The 21,122-nt window shown below is 30.5% G+C and overlaps 2 protein-coding genes across 2 annotated transcripts in view; one reads left to right on the top strand and one right to left on the bottom strand.

The window, feature by feature from the left end:
* The window catches only part of Dhpd (Dihydropterin deaminase), a 159,131-nt gene that overhangs the window by 61,652 nt on the left and 76,357 nt on the right, over positions 1–21,122 (top strand). The window lies entirely within an intron of this gene.
* Positions 1–21,122, bottom strand: part of Sema5c (Semaphorin 5c) — a 41,524-nt gene that overhangs the window by 11,618 nt on the left and 8,784 nt on the right. Inside the window, exons 2-3 of the mRNA XM_026641777.2 lie at positions 14,701–14,822; positions 11,639–11,741 (exon numbers count right to left, since the gene is read on the bottom strand). Of these exons, the coding sequence (XP_026497562.2) occupies positions 11,639–11,741; positions 14,701–14,797 (200 nt within the window). The 5' untranslated portion in view covers positions 14,798–14,822. The remainder of the gene's footprint in view (positions 1–11,638; positions 11,742–14,700; positions 14,823–21,122) is intronic.

Below are 21,122 nucleotides of genomic sequence, written 5' to 3'. Positions count from 1 at the left end.
TCGAACCTGCGAACTATTTACATTGCTAGGCGGCCCTCCAACCATTACGCTATTGACGCTTTAATATTTTATTTATATTTTTTCATAACTTACTAATGTTATTAAATTTTAATTTACAATAAGCCCGCTTGGCTTTTTTGCCTTGACGTTTTCTTTCTTAAATCAAAGAAAAAAAAAAAATAAATGGAACTATGTAAATAATTTCATCATTACTTGCCACGTGCCAATTTAGTGATCAGAGAGATGTTTTCAAACAATTATGTGAACTTAATTTAGTTTCTTGTTAATATTTATGTATATTTCAAGACGGTTCAAAAGAGATTGGAAAGATCAAGGAGTACACGAATAAACCATAATTTGAGACATTAATTTCACCCTCGCTTCTTCCCAGCATGTTCAAAAACAATGGAACGCTTATTACTTTCTCCTGGATTAGAAGTTATTTGTTTGACACGGAATTAACCGTCTGACCTTAACCGTTCATGGATGAACCCATAACACAATATATTGCAATCTTTTTATTAGTAATTTCCTTACTAATACTAAGAAACTGAAGATTATGTTTATTTATAAGATATTGAATTTTACTTGGTGGTAGGGTGTGTTCCGGTTTGAAGGATGAGTGAGCCAGTGTAACTACAGGCACACGTCATCTAACACCTTAGCTGCCAAGGTCGGTGGCGCATGCGCAATGATTGAATGAATGAAATTCGGAATGTTTATTATTTGTTACAGCGCTAATGTCAGGTGGATTGTTTGCCGACCGGTCAACCAATACTATAAAAAAGGAAAGGATAATTTTTGTGTGCTATTTGCGTAAAATTGTTTTTTTTTTTTTTAAATATATATTTGATTTTCACTGTTGTATTTGTTAAATGAATTATTTCCTTCTTGGGTGTGCCGGAGGTATTTATTAAAGAACAGCCTCTGATAATTTTGTCATGTATTTTTTTCTGTATCTTAAAGTGTTAAATAAAAGGCACATAACGTGCCATATCATGCCATGGGGCTGAAACAGTAACAGATAACACGGGTGAAACCGCGCTTAGCAGCTATAGTAATACAATATGCATAGACACAATAGGTAGGATTTAGCGCAAGCTCTGGGTAGGTATCACCTACTTATCAGTAACAGATAAAATATAAATATTTTGTTTCGGTTTACAGGATAAGTAGGAAGAACTTAACATATAAGATACAATGATTGACAGTGTACAATTTAATCAATTAACATGTCCTGTTGTAATTTAAAAAAATAAACTACATTTTCTTTTCTTCCTAAATTGTCTACAATATAAATAGTAAAATTGACAACGCCGACTGAGTGTTTGTGGCAATGTCAGTGTGCTTGTATGAATTTTATAAATAAACATAAAACAGTGTCAGCTTACTAGCACCTACTAAGTTTCGAATAAAACGCGTTTAAACATACAATATACACGGGAACACTCCGAAACGTGATTATTCTCGTATTACATCCACGAATAGTGATACTGGCAACTTTATCTTATGTATTTTATGAGAATACAGATAATTTAGTTCCAGCTCTACGTTTTACTTCGAAAATAAATATGGTATTGTAGCTTTCGTTTCAATGAAACACGTTTTGACTTTCTACAGGCAAGATTATTAATTCTAATATATTAGCACACGCCGATATAACACAAAATGAAGCTGTTAATTCTTATTAAACCTTCTGTATAATTAATACGGCGTACGCGGATTTAATATAAATTTAGCCAATGAACTAACATCCGTTTCTTATATTAAAAAAAACCGATACGTTTTGCTTGTCAACTAGTTAAAGTATCTAATTAAAATTTATAATTGAAACAATAATATCTGTATACCTAGTAATCTAAGTCTGAATTCGCAAACGTAATTCAAATATTATTCAAAATTCATTTTAAATTTCTAACAAGGTACTAAGTAAAGTTAGTCATAGCATAGTTATGAACCAGATACCTATGTATTATACAAGACTAAAGGTGTAATAGAAAACATAACCGCAATGATTTCACATGATGCGGCTCACCGCGAGCCCTGCTTGCAAAAGCCCCTATTCTCTAAACTAGCACAGTATGTTATATCATCGTATATCCAACACCGAGTGATATCGCATTTCAGTGCGATACGGAGTAACTGTATAGTCCTAGGAACCTATCAATCCGTAGGGTCACTGTCTGATATGCAGCGCGATGAATGGATATTCAGGTTTTGAAAACCTTAGTCTGTGTTTTACATTATAAATATAAATTATATTTGTGCCAAGTGCACCTTTGAGATGAAATTTGTGTGAGTGCTGTTTTAGTAATATGAAATTAATTTAGTAAAAATATATTGTACCTTAAAATGCATGTTATGGCTGTCTTAAACAGTCGCACACTTTATATAAAGTCTATATATGTTTTTATTATTACATGTGTAATTGTAGTGTTGATGATCCTTAATAAATAAATAAAGTACAACAATTAATTTAAATTTAATCTCAAACCATACTTAGTATGTATTTGCGTAATTTAATCTTTAGTTTTTGTCATTCATTCGATAATATTTTTTTTTGGAATGTTTTGTTCGTTCACCATTACTTTAGTTATTATAACAACATTTAAAAGATTATTCATATTACATAAATTTCCATATTAAACCACCACTAATCAGTAATCTTAGACCGTAGTGTAGAATAAAATTAATTGCAAAAATCTGTACCTGTTGTAAGGAATGAAATGAACATAACATAGCTTCGCCATGAATGCAGTGGTATGCCATCCTCGCTCTATAATCCTGGGAGACTATCAATCCGTTATACGTACGATTGCAAGAGGCCAGAAGGTCAGTCTTTGTGTAACTAGTATTGTAAGTTTCATAATACAAGCAAAATTACAATTGTTCAATTGTTATAAATACAAGAGTTTTATTGCTTTCGATAATATTACAATAAAATCATGTAAAGTACGATACGATTCCGATCTTAAATTTTGTGTTCATTGAAAGTGATTTAACAAATTTCTCTATATAAACAGTTCATGCCAATATTTGTCTGTCTATATATTTGAAACAATTCATTTTTTAAACATTCCTATATTTTTTTAATAATTTACATTGAAGAAACATTACATAAAGTATATTATTTTTTTAAATATCGACACATATTTATAAATGAGATTTCATAATGCCTAACTGATAAAACCACTAAGCCAATATACATGAAACTAATAAAAAAAGATGCAGGGCGTTTCGAAAAAAGGTTAAGTATATAATATTATTATATAAGAACGTTCTCCATAGTTTCGTTTCGCTTTAAATTTAAACTATTGACGTGACAAGCGGGAATTTCATGTTCTTGTATATAATGTAAATTGGAGTCGGTGTTCATATCGACATAGATTTCGCTTGGTTCTGCTTTGATTGACATATCTTTTTTGGCATTTATTAAGTTAGGAAGTGGACACACCACCACCCATAGACTTGGCGTCATATGAAATTTTGCGACGCGAGACCAACCTTGGAACTGATGACTGAGATGTTATATCCATTGTGCATGTTGCTGTTTGGCGGTATAATATCTGACGAGTTGGTGGTACCTAGAGTGGTAGGGCTTACACCAAACCCTACCACTCACCAATTTAACATGGACTCCGAAAATTCAGCTGAATTAATGACCGCCTTCAATTTATAAATTAAGTCTTATCGGTAATATTTTTCTTCAACATGACGCATATTTTAATTTTTATTTTACTATTTAAAAAATTTGATTAAAGATTTAAATATAAATAATATAATTATATAGTTCAATTATAATTCGAATCGATCTACTCAGCTTTATATTAATGAGAATTATCTATCACAATTTGCGACCTCGTCTGAGATAAATGCAGCCTAATTAGACGTTAGATTAGCGACATAATTAGCAAGGCAAGTATTATCATAAGGAAAAGATGATTAATGCGTGCACTCTATCAAATAAGTCATAAGCTTGAACTTAAACCGGCGGAACTGGCTCAAACATAACTCCTTATTAAGCTAACTTGGTTATAAACTAGAAGATCAAATGTGAAATGTTAATTACTTTTATATATTACATCTGTATAAATCAAAACTCGTTAAAAAAATGTTATTGCTTCTTTTTTAACACAATTTATGTATATAAATCAATTTATTTTTAATCAGATCAAAAACACCGCACTGTCAACGACTTTTTCGTACATTAATCTTGTACATTTAAATGTATATAACCTGCATTAAATACGACAATTAATAGCGATTGTATTATCATGTCTTTTTTGCACAAAATAATATGCCTTATTAAATAATTTTACATTTTAACATGACGACTAAATTAACTAAATGTTCTGTACTTGCGAAGTAAAACAATCGGCGAGTTTTCGTAAACAGTAGGGCTATTATATAGACGACACTCGAAACTCATCGCAGAACCTGAGCGTGAAATATCAGAATACGATATGCGACAGTGACTATAGCGATTATAATATTAGTTTTAGTATAGTTGTTTTCAATATTTCACGAGTAAAATACGAAGTTAATTCAAATAGAAGCGCACTGCTGCTGTAAATTTTCGTATGTACCTACAGCAGCAACCCTTAGTACCGGATCATAGTAATTCGACCATTGTCATCCGTGGAAATAATTGTTCATATTTTGGATAGACTAGCGAGTGTAGTGTAGTGTATACAGCTCGAGCCTTTATTCTTACCCCTTAAAGTATCAAAACTACGTGACAAGACAATATACAAAAGATTTGTGTAGAATTGTTCTAAGAATAGATTTAAAATGCATTATCAAATCAAAATGTACAAAACAGTTGATTCTTAGCAATTCAGATATACACGTGTAGGATAAATTCGTTACACTCTCCACGTAAATACAAAAGACAATTTCAGTGAAATCGACCATTCTATCTGATGGCAACACAAAAAACTAAGCGAACTCTGATAACTTTCCTTATGGTAACAAACGCATAAAAACTCGCTTTAGACCGTGTCTCTCCAGCTTCCATGTTTTTATAGGACTGCGTTTACATAGAAGTCAATTGAACTTGTTTGAACGCATAAATGATACGACGATGACTTGTAAAACAACTCATTGCATTGATTTGCTGAGATAAAAATAGATCGAGGAACATTAGTTACGAACTTAAGCCGTGTTCGATCAATGTTAGAATGCAAAATGTCTTATAATAATTATAAGCTTATGTTGGGTTGAATATGTTTAAGCTGAACCGCTTTTCTTAAAAATAATTGTATTCCATTTTTTCGTATTTCGAATAGTTTGCGACACAGCTGTTAGTTAGAGTTCAGATTAAAATAAATTTTATTATAAATTATAACAGTATAAAAAAAACTAAAATCCACGTTTTCTTCTCAACGAATTTGACTTGACGAAAAAAACACAAAAGAGCCTTAACTGAACCTTTTGGGTTTAATTGTAAAAAGTTGTCATATAAAAATACTTTATTAAATACCAAATAAAAGAAAAACTATGTTTCAAACACGAAATTTTACCTTTCCAAATAGGCGGATTGGCAAAAAAGACATTTATACCAAAAAGCTTAAAGGTAGAGAGGAAACATTGTTACATACTGACTTTGTTCGATAAATAAAAGTGAGGCAAGTACACGGCATATAAAAAACTAACTGCCTATAAATCTTGTATACTGGAAAAAGGTTTCTCCTTTTGAATGACTGAGGAAAACTTCGCGTGACATCTTTAATCGACAAATTAAGACGTAATTTTTACATATTTTCTTATTTAATATTGTATGTATGCATTAACATGTAATTAGTACGAGTAAAGTGTTATTCTTAAAAATCATTTTATTTTTTGCTTACTCACAAACCCTCTTTCCTGTACTTCCTAAAGTTAGTTAGACGAGTTTTTGTGAACAAAGCGAAAGTCAAAAATCTTTATTCAATATAGAAGCGTTACAATGGTTTATTAAAAGTAAATATCTAACACCAATAACAATATAGTATTGAATTTATAAATAAATATTGGTCAACATCACATACATTACTCTGATCCCAATGTAAGTAGTTAAAGCACTTGTGTTATGGAGAATCAGAAGTAACGACGGTACCACAAATACCCAGACCCGAGACAACGTAGAAAACTAATGAACTTTTTCTACGAGTACATCAACTCGGCCGGGAATCGAACCCGGGACCTCGGAGTAGCGTACCCATGAAAACCGGTGTACACACTACTCGACCACGGAGGTCGTCATAAACGCCCAGCTTCTTCACAACCATGCCTCGATGGGTTTTGCGTACACATGACTGTGTCAAAATTACATCAAACAGTCTCAAAACATGTACGTCATTTATTGCACGTAATATATTGGTGACACAATAGCACTTAAAAAGTTAATTAATTGACGTCACATTAATGATAAATGTAAATAAGGCCGACGTGAGTTATATATAAAAAAAATAATTAAAAAAAAAAAACTTTTTTATCGTTGTTCAAAAACGAATACAATTCAGAATATACTACATACATACGTCATGTCATCAACAACAGTATAGAATTGTGTGTGCAGGTTGTGTGAAACTAATCAAAAATTCATTTGACCCAAAAATACCTGAAGTTAAATTAGGTTGTAAAAACCACCAATGACCGAATGTATTATTACTATTCATAAAAAAAATAACATGAAATTTACGCATTAGTTTAATTTTAAAGCAAGTGAAGCTGCGAAGCGCATATACTTATGTATTAAATAGTATATAGTTTATATACTAAGCCCCCCGAAACCCGTTGCATCTTCTGATATAAGTTTAGTATTGGTTTAGTTGCTTTTCAGTCAAAACAAAAAAAAAACGTGTTGTCTTTTATAAGTACAGATAATAACGAAAACTTTAATATAATAACTATATTTAATAATAAATAAAATCAAACTTGCAGCTCAAAAAGGTTAAACAGAATATACAAAGGTTAATAAACTAGTTTCTTTAATATGGAGGCGAGAATCAGTTGAACAAACATTCTGTTTTAATAGCTGGTTACACGCTGTACAGGTTACACAGTGAATTGACATGATATAGCAAACATATTTCGTTCCTTTGTAATACACCGACATTACACACGGGTCATAAAATGTACACCAATCCGTTAATTTGTTCAAATCGATACATTTTTTTTGTACTCAACTTTAGCCTGGTATTTCTTAACTTCTCTCCGCGTATAGTCGTTTATATATTTAACAGCAAGTATATAAACATTATATATATAAATACGCTCACGCTACAAGCTGTTAAACGTCCTTACAGTACTAACATTTGAAGTGAAAATACAAATACTTGTGGTAGCCAAGGATATTACCCACGATCGTTAGCACAGACACCCACAACCATATTAAAACAGTAATCTACAGTTTAATTTATTTAAGATAATGTAAACCGCGAGGCGGCGTCGCAGTATGTTGTCTGTTATCGACAGAAATAAATAAGTCGCGATTCACTACACTGTATTTTTTTTATATTATTTTAACGACCTTAAGTAGCAAGCTTTATACATATAAGTTTTTATTTATGAATGTAAAAATATATAGTGCCTTGTTTTTGTACTATAATATGTTCGAGTACCAACTTTACATTGTGTTCATTCTGATAACAGGTTGTAAACATAATATAGTTGCTTTTTTTTTTTAATAAGACTATGTTTTTCACTTGTAAAAATAAAACTAATACCATATATAAAGAGTAATTTAAATAACCATACAAGAATATAAGTGGGTTGAATTTTGACGTTCACAATAAACTAAAACCTTCACGCCTCCAACACACAACAGAAAAGGTAAAATTGTACATTTTTTTATAACTATATTGACTTTATATATCCAACTCCTAAACACAAGACAGACATATATATCAAATAAGTTTTCAAACAAGTTTTATATTTTATGCAAATAATATTATCATATAAAACTGGTTCATGTAAAAAATTGTTTTAATCATTACGGTAGGTCAATTCCCATATGCATATATTTTATTACGTTAATAAACTAAATCTAACACCAAAATGTATCACGTTAAACATAATGTTTTAATTAGATTACTTATACCGTGAAAACACACATAAGAACATTTTAAATAGACTATTTAACTTAATATTTCGATCAAGTTATACCAAAAACGTAACGCAATATTTGAAACGGTTTTTTATTAAATAAACCGGTTTTATACTATCACTGCTTATTACGAAAGCGGCCTGACTACGACGTTTTTGGGAGATTCAACTCATAAACCACCGAATAGACACCGATTTGATATTATACATATGCAAATATAGCACATATATTCCAAAAGCACGGTTTTTTTTTATTATAAAAAAAAAATATACGAATATGTGTATTTTTTTTTATTGAAGTTGTAGCTACTTCTTTGAGCGCGTAACTAGCCAATGTCCAATTTGACTGCAACGTTTGAAAGCAAAGTTTTTGACGCAAATATATATAACGTGTTTTCATTTTGTTTTCACAAATGATTATTCTTAATATATAATGAGTATTCTAGCGATTGTTTTTTTTTTATAAAAAACGCGTGATTGTTAATGATTATCACTGCTTACATACTGTTATATTCAATATTAATTTTTAACTACTTTATGTTAAATGTTATTTGCCGATATCTGTATATTGATCCTACAGTACCTCAATGTCGAAATTTCATTACGTTTGGTCAAGTGTTTGAGTCTTGATGAAGTAACAGACAGGCAGAGTAAATTACGCATTTACAATGTTAACATAGAAACTTCAATTACTATTTTCCTTGCTTTATTATAATCTAGTTATAAGTTGTATCTATTAAAATTAAACGAAAGTTCCCTTACAAATGTTTTCAACGATATTTAAATAAAATATACAAATAAAGTACACTAATCAGTTGTTAATACACCTTTTAAGAAACACGAATATATGCATATGTAGCACACGAACAGCGGACTAATTAGCCAACATTCACACCAGTCTAAGAACACGATCGTAATCGCTGATTCCATTCTAGCAAGTGTTTAGCATGCATTAGCGCTTGATTGTACCGTTACAGGTTTGTTCCGAACTGTCCCGATCTATTAAATTGTAACTAACTTCAATGCTTCACTAAACCCGCATAAACAATATTAAAGAACATTAATGACTATAAAATATGATAGCTTCATTACATTACATTAACAGCCTGTTAATTTCCCACTGCTGGGCTAAGGTTTGGTGGATATTCCACCACGCTGCTCCAATGCGGGTTGATGGATACACATGTGGCAGAATTTCGTTGAAATTAGACACATACAGGTTTCCTCACGATTTTTTCCTTCACCGCCGAACACGAGATGAATTATAAACACAAATTAAGCACATGAAAATTCAGTGGTGCTTGCCTGGGTTTGAACCCGCAATCATCGGTTAAGATGCACGCGTTCTAACCACTGGGCCATCTCGGCTATATCGGATAGCTTCTTACATTATCCTTATACGGAATGACTTCTAATTAATTATTATCTTTATAAGCTTAACGGTTAGTATAAAAAATAAAATTAAAATACGCGAATGGTCTTTATAGTGCTAATCAATGCCGTACATCGATTTTAGATTTCATTCCCGATTCAATGACAGAATCAAATGAGGCAAACCGAATCAGACCCGATCCGTTATGAACCTGTATCTGATAAGAGACTACGTTTTATCATTCACTCGACAAACAGGTGAATGACTCAAAAAATAAAATTTTAAGTGTAATCAGTTAGCGAGCGCAGCGGGACAAACATTATTATCAACATTAAAATAATATTAAGATAGCGTTTTATGAACCATAATTCATGTTTTTAATATATTTGCTTTAACGTTAATATATGGTGTATTAAATTCAACATAAAAATGTTTAATAACTTCGTTCGGAGGTCATTACAAAGGTATATTTATTGGAGGTCACATACTTATTATGTTTAAGGAGTAGGTACTAAGAATTTTAGCCTATTATATAGATATTTGCTCTAAACAACTAAGAAGTTTCAACATGTGTTCAAACATACAATTTTGTATGAATATCTTTATTAATAAATGACGATTTTTTTTGGTATGTCTAACACGGAAAACTAAACCAATACACATTGAACTTATACCAGGAGATGTAGCGTGTTTCGAATTTAGCTGGTGATACGCGTGAAATTCATGTTCTTGTTCATATCTATCTATCTATCTATCTCATATAGTTTACTTGGTGGTAGGGCTTCGTTCAAGATCGACTGTGTATTGTTGTGTTCCGGTTTGAAGGGTAAGTGCCAGTGCAACAACAGGCACAAGGATCATAACTTAGTTCCCAAGGTTGTTGGCGCATTGGAGACTTAAGGAAAGTTAATAATATAAACCACCGATCATAGACATTATTGCCGTAGATGACCCATTACTACAAGGTGGCCCATTTACTGGTACACATGCCAATTTTGTGAAAAAAAAAATATAAGAAAATTCTAAATATTTCTATTGAAGATGTTTCTATCGTAAACCACAGTTATTTCTATTCTAGTTTTACTTAACGTTATTTGTCGTTCAACGGTTACACATTTCGAGGAAATATTACAATTCCCATCACTGCACTCTCTACGTGGTTTTATAATTGAAAACGGAATACCTAACAATAACATAAACACTTAATAATAGTTAATTAAGAAGCCTAATCTTATTAAATAGTTGATTCGATACACACACACTTACACAAAGAATAACACTGGTTCAAATTTGAAAATATCAGATGAAGATCAACCAATGTTGATATTGATGTTGCTTTCTAGTAAATAACGTTAAAAATAAAACAATAAATCATTTAGATTTGTATCACAGATAACACGATGTTTTACAAAGTATATTAGAGCATTTTTTTTATCTACAAACTAGTTATTCACAATAATGCCGTGAGAATCAACACCGTTACACAATGACATAGATCTCGATGATATCCGAATAATTTCCATAAAAGTAAGGTATAGTAAAAACTTTTACGACTTTTTAAATTTGTAACGTAATGCTGAACCCACACTGGTTTAGTGATATGCTTAATATTTGCTCCCACACGTTATACATGTAACAATATTAAAAAGACATAAAATAAATTATGATATGAATACCATAATAGTTTACTTCTATAAATATTTATAAATGTATACTCTTTATGTACGTATACTTTGTAATCAAAATAAATGTTTATTGTGTTAATTTAATAAGTAATCATGCAGTTTGTATAGATATTTTAGATATCAAATAAAAAAAAGTAGTAAAAAGAAATAGGTGTCCTTCACTTTTTTTTTAAAGAAGATATAAACATTTACACAACAAAAATACTAATTTAAAACATAGTTAGATATTCTTTAAAATAATTATTTAAGCATTATCATTATTATCAATATTATTATTAATTAAAGCCCATAATTATTTTTATAATTATTTTCCACTTGTACCAATTAATGGCCATATTATTATACCATTGTCAGATAGGATTTAAATTCTGATTGCTATATAGTAAATGTAAATAGAAAACCTATCTTTAATCATGGGTACACGAGGGTTCTGTATAATGTGGAATAAGTAATTGTAGAGATAGTAAATAATAAATATTTAATCAACACTCACCTCGCGCCCACTATCACCTGGTCCCTTGCCACATCGAAAAGCAGTTGCGAAAATGATTTGCCGTCCTTATCTTCAAAGATATCACTATCAGACGCCAACAAGTCTGGAAATTTTATGATTCGTTCAAATGATCTGTGTCATATAAATCTATCGACTAAAGAACTGTTAAATAAAAATACATTTAAAATAAAATCTAGAACACGGCGTCGTATGTTAAACATGGGTGAAGATATATTATATACAGCCAAATAAATTAATTTTATTATAATATAGTGGGTATCTGTTTTGAATGTAAATCGTATCTAATTAAAAGAATCAAACTGATGTTGCGGACTCATAAAACATTAGTGAAATAAATATGTATAATAATAAGTGAACATTGCAGATTATTAGAATTTTAATACTTATTTAAAGAGGGGAATAACCTTGTCTCATTCGAAAGATACTCTGCCGTGGATGTAAAAAAATTCTGCTATTTTCTACTACACACAATGGGTGCTAGTCTTTATTTCCTGCTGGAAATTTTGAATACATAAAAATATACTTCCTTGTAAAAAATATTTTTATATAAGAAAATAATTTATTTCGAGCGTCGAATTATCATAATCACACCCAATATTGGTTTATTTAATGGGCTTTAGACTAAAAAAATCTAAACAAATATTATAAAAAACGGAAACGATGTTTAATGTCAATATATTAACAAGTTAATGTATAGCAAACATAAGGCCATTTTGATTTACAAACATCGCTCGGCGACAATTATTTATAATCTACTAAATGATGGTACGGCCTCGACAAAACTTGTAAAGCGTAGTTAGTGAGTGAGTTATGACAAGAATCTAAAGAGCTTTTGAGAAATCTATTGAATCGTGAATATTATTGAAAATTACGTCTCCATCCCGAGGGGCCGGTGCTGCGCCTCACGATGAGACAATTACGAAATTATTTCTAATAGCATCGCATGTGTTTTGAAATTCACCTATTATTTTGGGTATATCTACAATTATATAAAATAAATACATATATATATACAAACGTGCCTGTTTAAAGGATGTATATACTTTTATATGTTCTATAAATATGCACACTTTATTCAAAAAAATCTGTTATAATTACAGTAAAGAAAACTTTGAAATATTTCTTTAGTGTAATATTTCGATTACATTAGGTATTTTAATGGTTCTATTGAAAAGCATTTGAGTTACTCAATAAATGTTGAATATAGTTTTGAAAGGCATATCATTTGAAACGACGTTACTAATTCTAGGGCCAGTATGTTATGTTATGCAATTCCTACAAACATCCTGCGATACATTCGCGAGGTCTGTCAACTTCCTCTCGCAGATATGAGGTCTGCTAATAGCTCTTGCGAATAGAAAATACCGTATCTTAGACGGAGCTATTTTTTATCAACTACAGCGCTGCTAATGTATATAATATCTGATCATTTTGACGAATGACGTGTTGTTGACGTTGCAGAATCCAAAGGATATATGCTACCTCACTAGACATATTTAAAAACCAGGTCAATAACCTTGTTATATTCATTAGAAATTCAGTTTTCTGTCATCCGGTTTTTATTTATTTTTTATTAATTCGAAAATAAACGAAACATGATAAATTATATGTATTACAAATTATGTTTGTATGAATCGATGTCTCAAATTCTGGTATCACAGTAGACGTAGTATCTACATCTCAAATTTTGTTGTTGCACTATTATTATAGAATTATTATAATTATTCAAATATCAAATGACTATTTAACTAAGGGTGTAACCCTAAGTCTCGTTAGAAATTTAGTTTTAATTCTTACTCCACCAATAGCAAATTTAACATGTTGCAATCCAAAGAACTTCAATTACAACTTCAACGAACCGAACAAATCGCTTGGATACGCGATTTCAAAATTATATTTCGTCTGACAAACCGAATATCTATGCATATTTTAAATTCTATAAATCATAACCGTGTAAAATGATACTGGTTCCAATCTAAACGTTAGCCAGAAAATATTTTCAAAATCAAAATGTATACAGACAGTTTAGTCAAGAAATATTTCGACCTCAAAATAACAAACCTACCAGACCTAAATATTCACTTATATAATATAATAAATATTTAAAAACATACAAAACATTTATTTGAATTTAAATTTTAAAAATAATTTTTTCTTTTTTCTCGATTACTTATAATACTGTTGAATTAAGCTTCGATTTTGACAGACTTTCTTTTTAATATCTGAAGAGTAAACGAAATATTAAACATGTATTATACGATGTTATATTACGTTTAAGGTGAAACCGGTTACAAACTATAAGTTCGAAGAAAAAACTGTTCTAAACGTGCTTCCTTTAAGACGGTATTTTTTTACTTTTTTTTTTCTCAAGTCGCTCTCAGTTCCGCTTACAAAATTGATTATACATATCAACGATTTCTTAGAAACGCATTAAAATGTAGAACGCAAAAAGTAATTTGGTATAATTTAAATTTAAAATGAAGGTTATGTTTTTATAACACTTATAGGAATAATGAACCCACAATAAGTATATGTAACTCTGTACCTATATCAAATTTTCATATCCTTATTATATACGAGGTGACACTGTTTGATGTACCTCACTCATTATCTTTACATAATCTTGAAATGTTTTGATTGTAGAATATCTAAGCGATACCTAATTTACAATAGAAAACACAACTGATTATACTATACCTATGAATGAAAGACAAGCAATAAATTTAAATTTTATGCCACAAGTAATTGACTATATACAGTACTGTAAATGAATCAAATTATAGTATATATAATAGTAGATGCAGGTAAAAATATAAGTAAATTGACTATTGTACATAAATATAAATACATAAAGACGTCAATTGTAATACAGATTCCAAAATAATTGTAAACAGACCAACCGATCGAAGAAAACAGATAGTTGCCGAGAATTTCATCTTCGCAAAATTCAAACTAAAATGAAAGGGCACTTAAGTAGCTATATTTTTCGTACTGGACATGTTCTTATAATGAAAAATAATATTTTATTGTTTTAATTTTACCTTGTCTATTGATTATCCTGAAATCATCTTCAGGAAGTTCGCCTTTACTGAGGGCACCGAAGAAAATAATAGCTGCCACTTTGTATATACCCCACATCTTGATAACAGTATTCTTATTAGTTCTGAAACAAAAAAATATCATTAGTGGTGGAATTATAAGTGAATTGTATTACAAATCAGCACTAATTTGTTATAATAAGCCTCGATGTGGGTAAGTGGAAAGTTCTAAAAAAATATTGAAATAGCACAAAATATCACAAAAGATACGAATGGAAAAAAAAGGTGAAGGACCTCGTGGTTATATTGACGAAAGGTAAATGTGAACAGGATACCGACACATTGAAGCCTTTCAAGTTAATTAAATTAGTGTTTAGCCAAATTGATACAGCATCGACGTAATCACAATCACGTAGGAACAAAAATTGTATTAATATCAGTCAGTTTCCTAGTTTACGAAAAGCCACTGGAACAATTTCACCTCGAGCGCAATATTATTTAACAACTGACGGATCACGAGTAGAATTTAGGGTTAAATACTTCGTCTGACACGTATTTCAAGAAAAAATTACATCGAAGAATATTACTAAAGATATAAAATAGTAGTGATCATAAAACGCCCCCTTGCGGTACTCCAACCCAGTGACAAATTGTACAAAGTGAAACTTCGTAAAGGTTTGTTTTAACCGTTGTTTGAATGATATCAGACTACTGTCAATCTTTACATCCATTTGCTTATCTGTCCGTCACTATTATCTATGTAACAGCGAAAACGTTTTATTTTAACGGCGATAACGTTTCTAACAGCTTTTATCCAGAGGGAACTGATTTCCTTTAATATCAGTATCAACTAGTTCTCGATATAATATTATATCGACCCTTTTTATATCTTACTGGTCTCAAAGGGAGAACGTATTTTATTTATATACCCAATAAGATATGACAACAAGTGTGTAATTGAAATTAAAAGGTTGTCTTATTATTAAAGTAGTTGTATAGTCAAAAAGTATCTCAATACCTTATTTACTAATACTTATTAAAGGAAGGTACTTATATCAACTTGTAAGGTGTAGCTATAAACGTTGTAGCACTTATATACAATATAACAATACAATGGCTTCAAACTACCATTCACTCGTAACAAGATAAAAATTTTAGATTTAACTTTATTTGCTTGAAACTAAAACAAATGTATATTGCAGTGTGCTTTAAAGACAGACAGACAAGATATCATAATACACAAGGATTTAATACAGTTCATACAATGTATAGTTTAAGACGATTATGACATTATGATGGTGGTAGTGATGATGATTGTAAAGATCCCCCTGATCTGTCATTTTCAACGGAACTAGCCGACCTGCTATATACATAACTCATATATGGCAATCCAAAACGAGGTCGCCATTGGATTTGGAAAACTATAACCTAACTAGCTCGTCCCGCGATTCAAACGAATAATAAAAAACAATGACGTTTATATTATGTTGGACAGGATGTACAAGGAAAACTAGTAGAACATTATATGACAAAACGTATAAAAAGGTTGACAACCCTGGTTATTACTCGTACAAACTAAATGTGACAAAAAAATTAATTGCTTTTGCATTACATTAAAAAAAAAACACCATTAAACTCAACATAACACGAGAATTAAAATATATAATATTACCCGAGAAAACCAGTATCTATGAGGATGTATTTTTTGCCGGCTCGTTCCAGACATCAGTGTGGTCTAATAATATATTTGCGAGTTATGACCGGAATCGCGTTATGGCGCAAAAAACTGTACACCTGTCGGTTAGCAGAGCAATGGCAACTGAGGCATTCAGGGTGAATGATTGAATGTTATTACTACGACAAATTAATATGACTTAATCGGTATCTCGACGGAGAAATGTTTTCTTTATAATTTATAGCGTTTATCGGTTGTATCTTTAACAGCGCTGAGTGCTATTAATTGGTGTTATCGCTCCCTAGCGGCATAGGGTGTTCCTTTATTGATATCACGTCTTATATAACTAAGTAATTCACATTCCTCTTATATTTGGAATAATTGCTCCCTGATTGCATACTAATCTGTACGAGATTCAATTGATATAAATATACTTACGCAACCAGTCCCAACTTCGTACAGATAAAATTAATCCGTCAAAAATCTTTTCATAACGGATGGTTACCGTATAAAATAAACATATGTTCCAAATTAATTAAATTATACGCTGTGCGTTGATAATCAGTCAGGAGTCAGGGCAAAATATTTTATAAATATAGTTTTCTAAGTTTCTTGGTAGTGCAATCGAAAATAGTTTATCTTATTAACTTCTGAGTTAGTCAATGGTTTGAAACTATGAGTGTTAATAGTTCACTTTGCAATGAGTATAAACACCATCTTTTACCGTGTTAATAATGTCCTAGGGAACCTGTATGGCTCTTAACGTGGTATTATTTACTTAAACGTGTTAGTTGCAATTTACAAACAGTTATTTCCATGCTAAGCAATACAAGGAGCTGTCGATGAAATGAAATGGTCAATTGCTTGTATTGATAGTAAACTTGGTATGTAGTCCCCGTTACATACCCACGACTGAGAGAAGGCCCGAATAAAACGGTACTCAGACAAATGCGTAATTTAATTAATAAAGAATTCTTACTAAGAATAAGAACACGTTTATACAAGACAAACATATATTGCAAAAATAAAAAATACGTAAAAAATAAAAACAAAAGTAAATTAAACATTAAGTAATGACTATAAGAAAACAACAATATACAAACTAAAAAATTAAATAAAAAAAAAACCAAATTTCTTTAATAAACAAACACAATCTTATCATATGTCAGCAACCGTGATGTGTCCCGAAAAGGAGTATCTATCATTTTGGGTTAGAACCCAACGCTGATTTTCAATGGTTTCACTAATATTATTAACGCGAAAGCGAAACAACTCAACCTATCATCATGAAATTTTGCCAACCTCAGCGGATTTGAAAAGGACAGCACTTATTAACACCTACCTGAACAATCCCCACCACTCACACGCAAGCTAACGGTAAATAGTATTTTAATAACCTAGTGTTAATTCTTTGAGACTTTTATTACTTAATTCATTTTGAGCGAATGATTACATACAACTAATAAGACCTCCTTAATAAGTTAAATAATATTATTTAGGTTTCGTTTCTTATCTTTGGAATAACAAGAATGCTTCATATTGAACATAGCTTCTCAGTAAAAATTGAGCGTAGGAAGTCTATATACATATGCAAATTGGTCTGATCAATAGTCGACCACTACGAGATAGTCGACTAGTGAGATAAATCTTATGAATTAAAAAGATCTCACTCGTCAACCTTATTATATCTGTAAGTTTTCCAACTTTTTTATCGTTTTAATGTAATCATTTTAAAATTCGTTATTTTCGTTATTTTTTATTTAAATCGGCATCTAAAATAGATGAGCATTGATACTTGAATGTCTTAACTGAAATTAATATTGCGGCTTAAATCATACGCAGACAAATTCTATCCTTGTTTTTAGTTCTTCATTCGTTCTTCTTCTGCGGTTCAAATTGAATGAATAAAGAATGGGATTTTTGTATAAAAATATCGCATAAATGTAGACACAATTAGAGGAAACACTTAATTAGTATTTAAAATTATAGTTGATTTTTTTCTTTGTAAATTAAATAAAAAATGATATATACATGTAACATTATCCTTTTTAACGACACTTATGATACATAAGAGATTGATTTATACAATAAGTATCAAAATCGGTTAACGATATCCGAATCTATCAAGTAACATACACACAAAAAAGCAGTCGTTACAACCGGCCTCTGACGACTTCGGTTTCGATGGAAGTTCAGAAGAAACATTTGTTCAGATTAAACGTGCATTCACCGTGCTACAGTGTTTGTTTTTTTTTTCAGACAACACACTATATTCAAGCGAAGGTAGTTGAATTTTTTTTAACAACTACTAATCTATTGTATAAAACAATAACTGCTCTACGCGGTAGAACCCGCGTTAAATAACTAAAATTAGTCCATCAAATGTAAAAATGATTTTTCATTTCTAACTGGTAGTTCCAGAATTTTGCACGTTCCACAAAAAATAAATAAACTCTTTAGCTTTATTATATACATATATGTATGTATATTAGTATACATCAGCCATAATTTTTTTAACAAATAAAATCAAAATGTTTATAGGTTATATACCATGAAATACATAATAATCTGTCTCTATTTGATCTGTTTGGGCGTGATAGTGTGAATCACCCAACCATACAAAACTTTCACATTTTAAACATCAGTAAGATTAGAAAACGCGACCAGATACACCATCCTAGACTACAATTGTGACTTAAACTTTAGTCAGGGGACTTCAAAGCACGTCTTACAAAATAACAAGCGCCTTGAAACCGAACAAAAAACCCGTAACCATTCCATTATTATCTCGGCAAAGGCCAAAGCCCTCTGTACTAGGAAACGACACAAAGCGTGTAATTTACATTAAACTATGTTATATAAAATCGTCAGTTACGTGCACACGTTGTTATAAAGTTCATTTTGATACGAAATTAACGACGCGCCCCGGATTTAGACTTTTTTTAGTATTAAGCAAGGAACTACCAACAATAGTATGGCTTCGTCTCGGTTATATTTTCGGAACTGCTTCTACGGTTTCAATTAAACGTAAAAGCGAAAATTAAAACCATATTCTGAAATTGATATGACGTGGAAACATAACGACAAACGACAAGGTTTTATTCATAGTAAAACTTTTTTTTCCGCATGGCAACAATAATAAGTTAACTTCTGAGAAAGGTTTTGCTGTAAATTAGAAACAATATGAATTATAGGTAAAAAACTATTCTTCAAAATTTTACAGTTGCTTAACAATTATAAAAAACAAAATCAAACAATTAAGGATCTTATTTTAAGCATAGCAATGAAAAATTAATAAACAAAATACTCGGTTATATAAATTCATCTGCGCATTATATTATGGTTCAAGTACTCTTAATAGTTTTGTCCTATATATTACGCACTCATTGATTATTCCGTCTACACTTTATGCAATTCTCTAAACACTCATGATTTAATTGATTTGTTGAAGGTAACAAGAATATCACAATAAAAACATACGACGTATAATGAAAAATTAGAAAATCTACTGCAAATTCAGTTACAAAATTAACTATTTTTGTTTTTCTTAATTTAAAACCTATTTAAGGCGGACTTGAGAATGGCAAATGCATGATAAGTGGTAGGATATATATTAACCATCCCTTACATCTTGAATGCGATTAAATATCATATTCTAGCTCACTCACCTTTCAAACTCGAATACAAGACTTAGTATTACTGGTGACGGTAGCCCATGTGATGGATGGTACTTCAGATAGACACAAAACCTCACCACAAAGTTTTATGCCTTTTTCTTAAACACATGATTACTAATTTATAACTAAAGCCTTAACATAAAGATAAAACAAGTTAATTTATTGTTATAATTAAAATCGAAACACTATATGTCCCGTATACTGAAGTTTATTGGTAATTATAATATGTCAATACTTAAAATCAATAATGTTAGTGGATTTACAGCTTTTAAGATTTACAGTGGATTTACAGCCTTAAGGTATATGTACTTCGATAATAATTCGATGTTTAGGATTTTGTAATTACGTCAATTACAGGTAACTAAATTAATCTGTGCATGTTTTATTAGAACAACTACATAAGAGTTTATATTCTGTACTTAAAAGAGTAATTTCACTTTCGATTTGTTTAAAGTTTCAGTTCATGGTTTTGCCTTAATTATTATTATTGTATGTATTTCCTCATACGTATATATTTTTATTAGTATCGTGTCGAGTCCAAATAAACATTTTTTTTTCGATCTTCGATCATTTAAATCATTTGAATGCTAAGACACTTAAATATTTTTTAAAACATTTTTTTTTTGCAATTTTTTACTCGATCAAATATGTATATTTATAAACTTTAATAGAAATGTTTTATATGTTTGATATAAATCTCTGAAAAAAAATCTAGGAAAACCTATAATTAAAGCATCTTCAAATGTTAAGAACAAACAGATCGTGCTTATGGTGCTGTTTGACTATTAATTAGGCAACCATAAAAATTCAAAAAAAAATAATTCAAAAAACGTAATAAATATTTATGTAATATGAAACGTTAATAAGAATATCGGAATATATATAGTTCAGGCAAAGACGAGTAGGCAGATATTTTATTTGAATATGCTTCCGCGATTCGATTCCAGCTCAAGTAGCAGGTGTGGCAGGTTCAGAAGCAAATTTATTGATATTACCGATTACCGATAAGGTGATCTATTTCGATACCACTCGTGGGCTGATTGCCTAAGATTATTTACCCATGTAACGATCGT

The sequence above is a fragment of the Vanessa tameamea genome, chromosome 20 (assembly GCF_037043105.1).
Source record: "Vanessa tameamea isolate UH-Manoa-2023 chromosome 20, ilVanTame1 primary haplotype, whole genome shotgun sequence".
Classification (NCBI taxonomy): Eukaryota; Metazoa; Arthropoda; class Insecta; order Lepidoptera; family Nymphalidae; genus Vanessa; species Vanessa tameamea.
The sequence above is the reverse complement of the archived record's forward strand: the minus strand, read 5'-3'. Positions and strand labels throughout refer to the sequence as shown.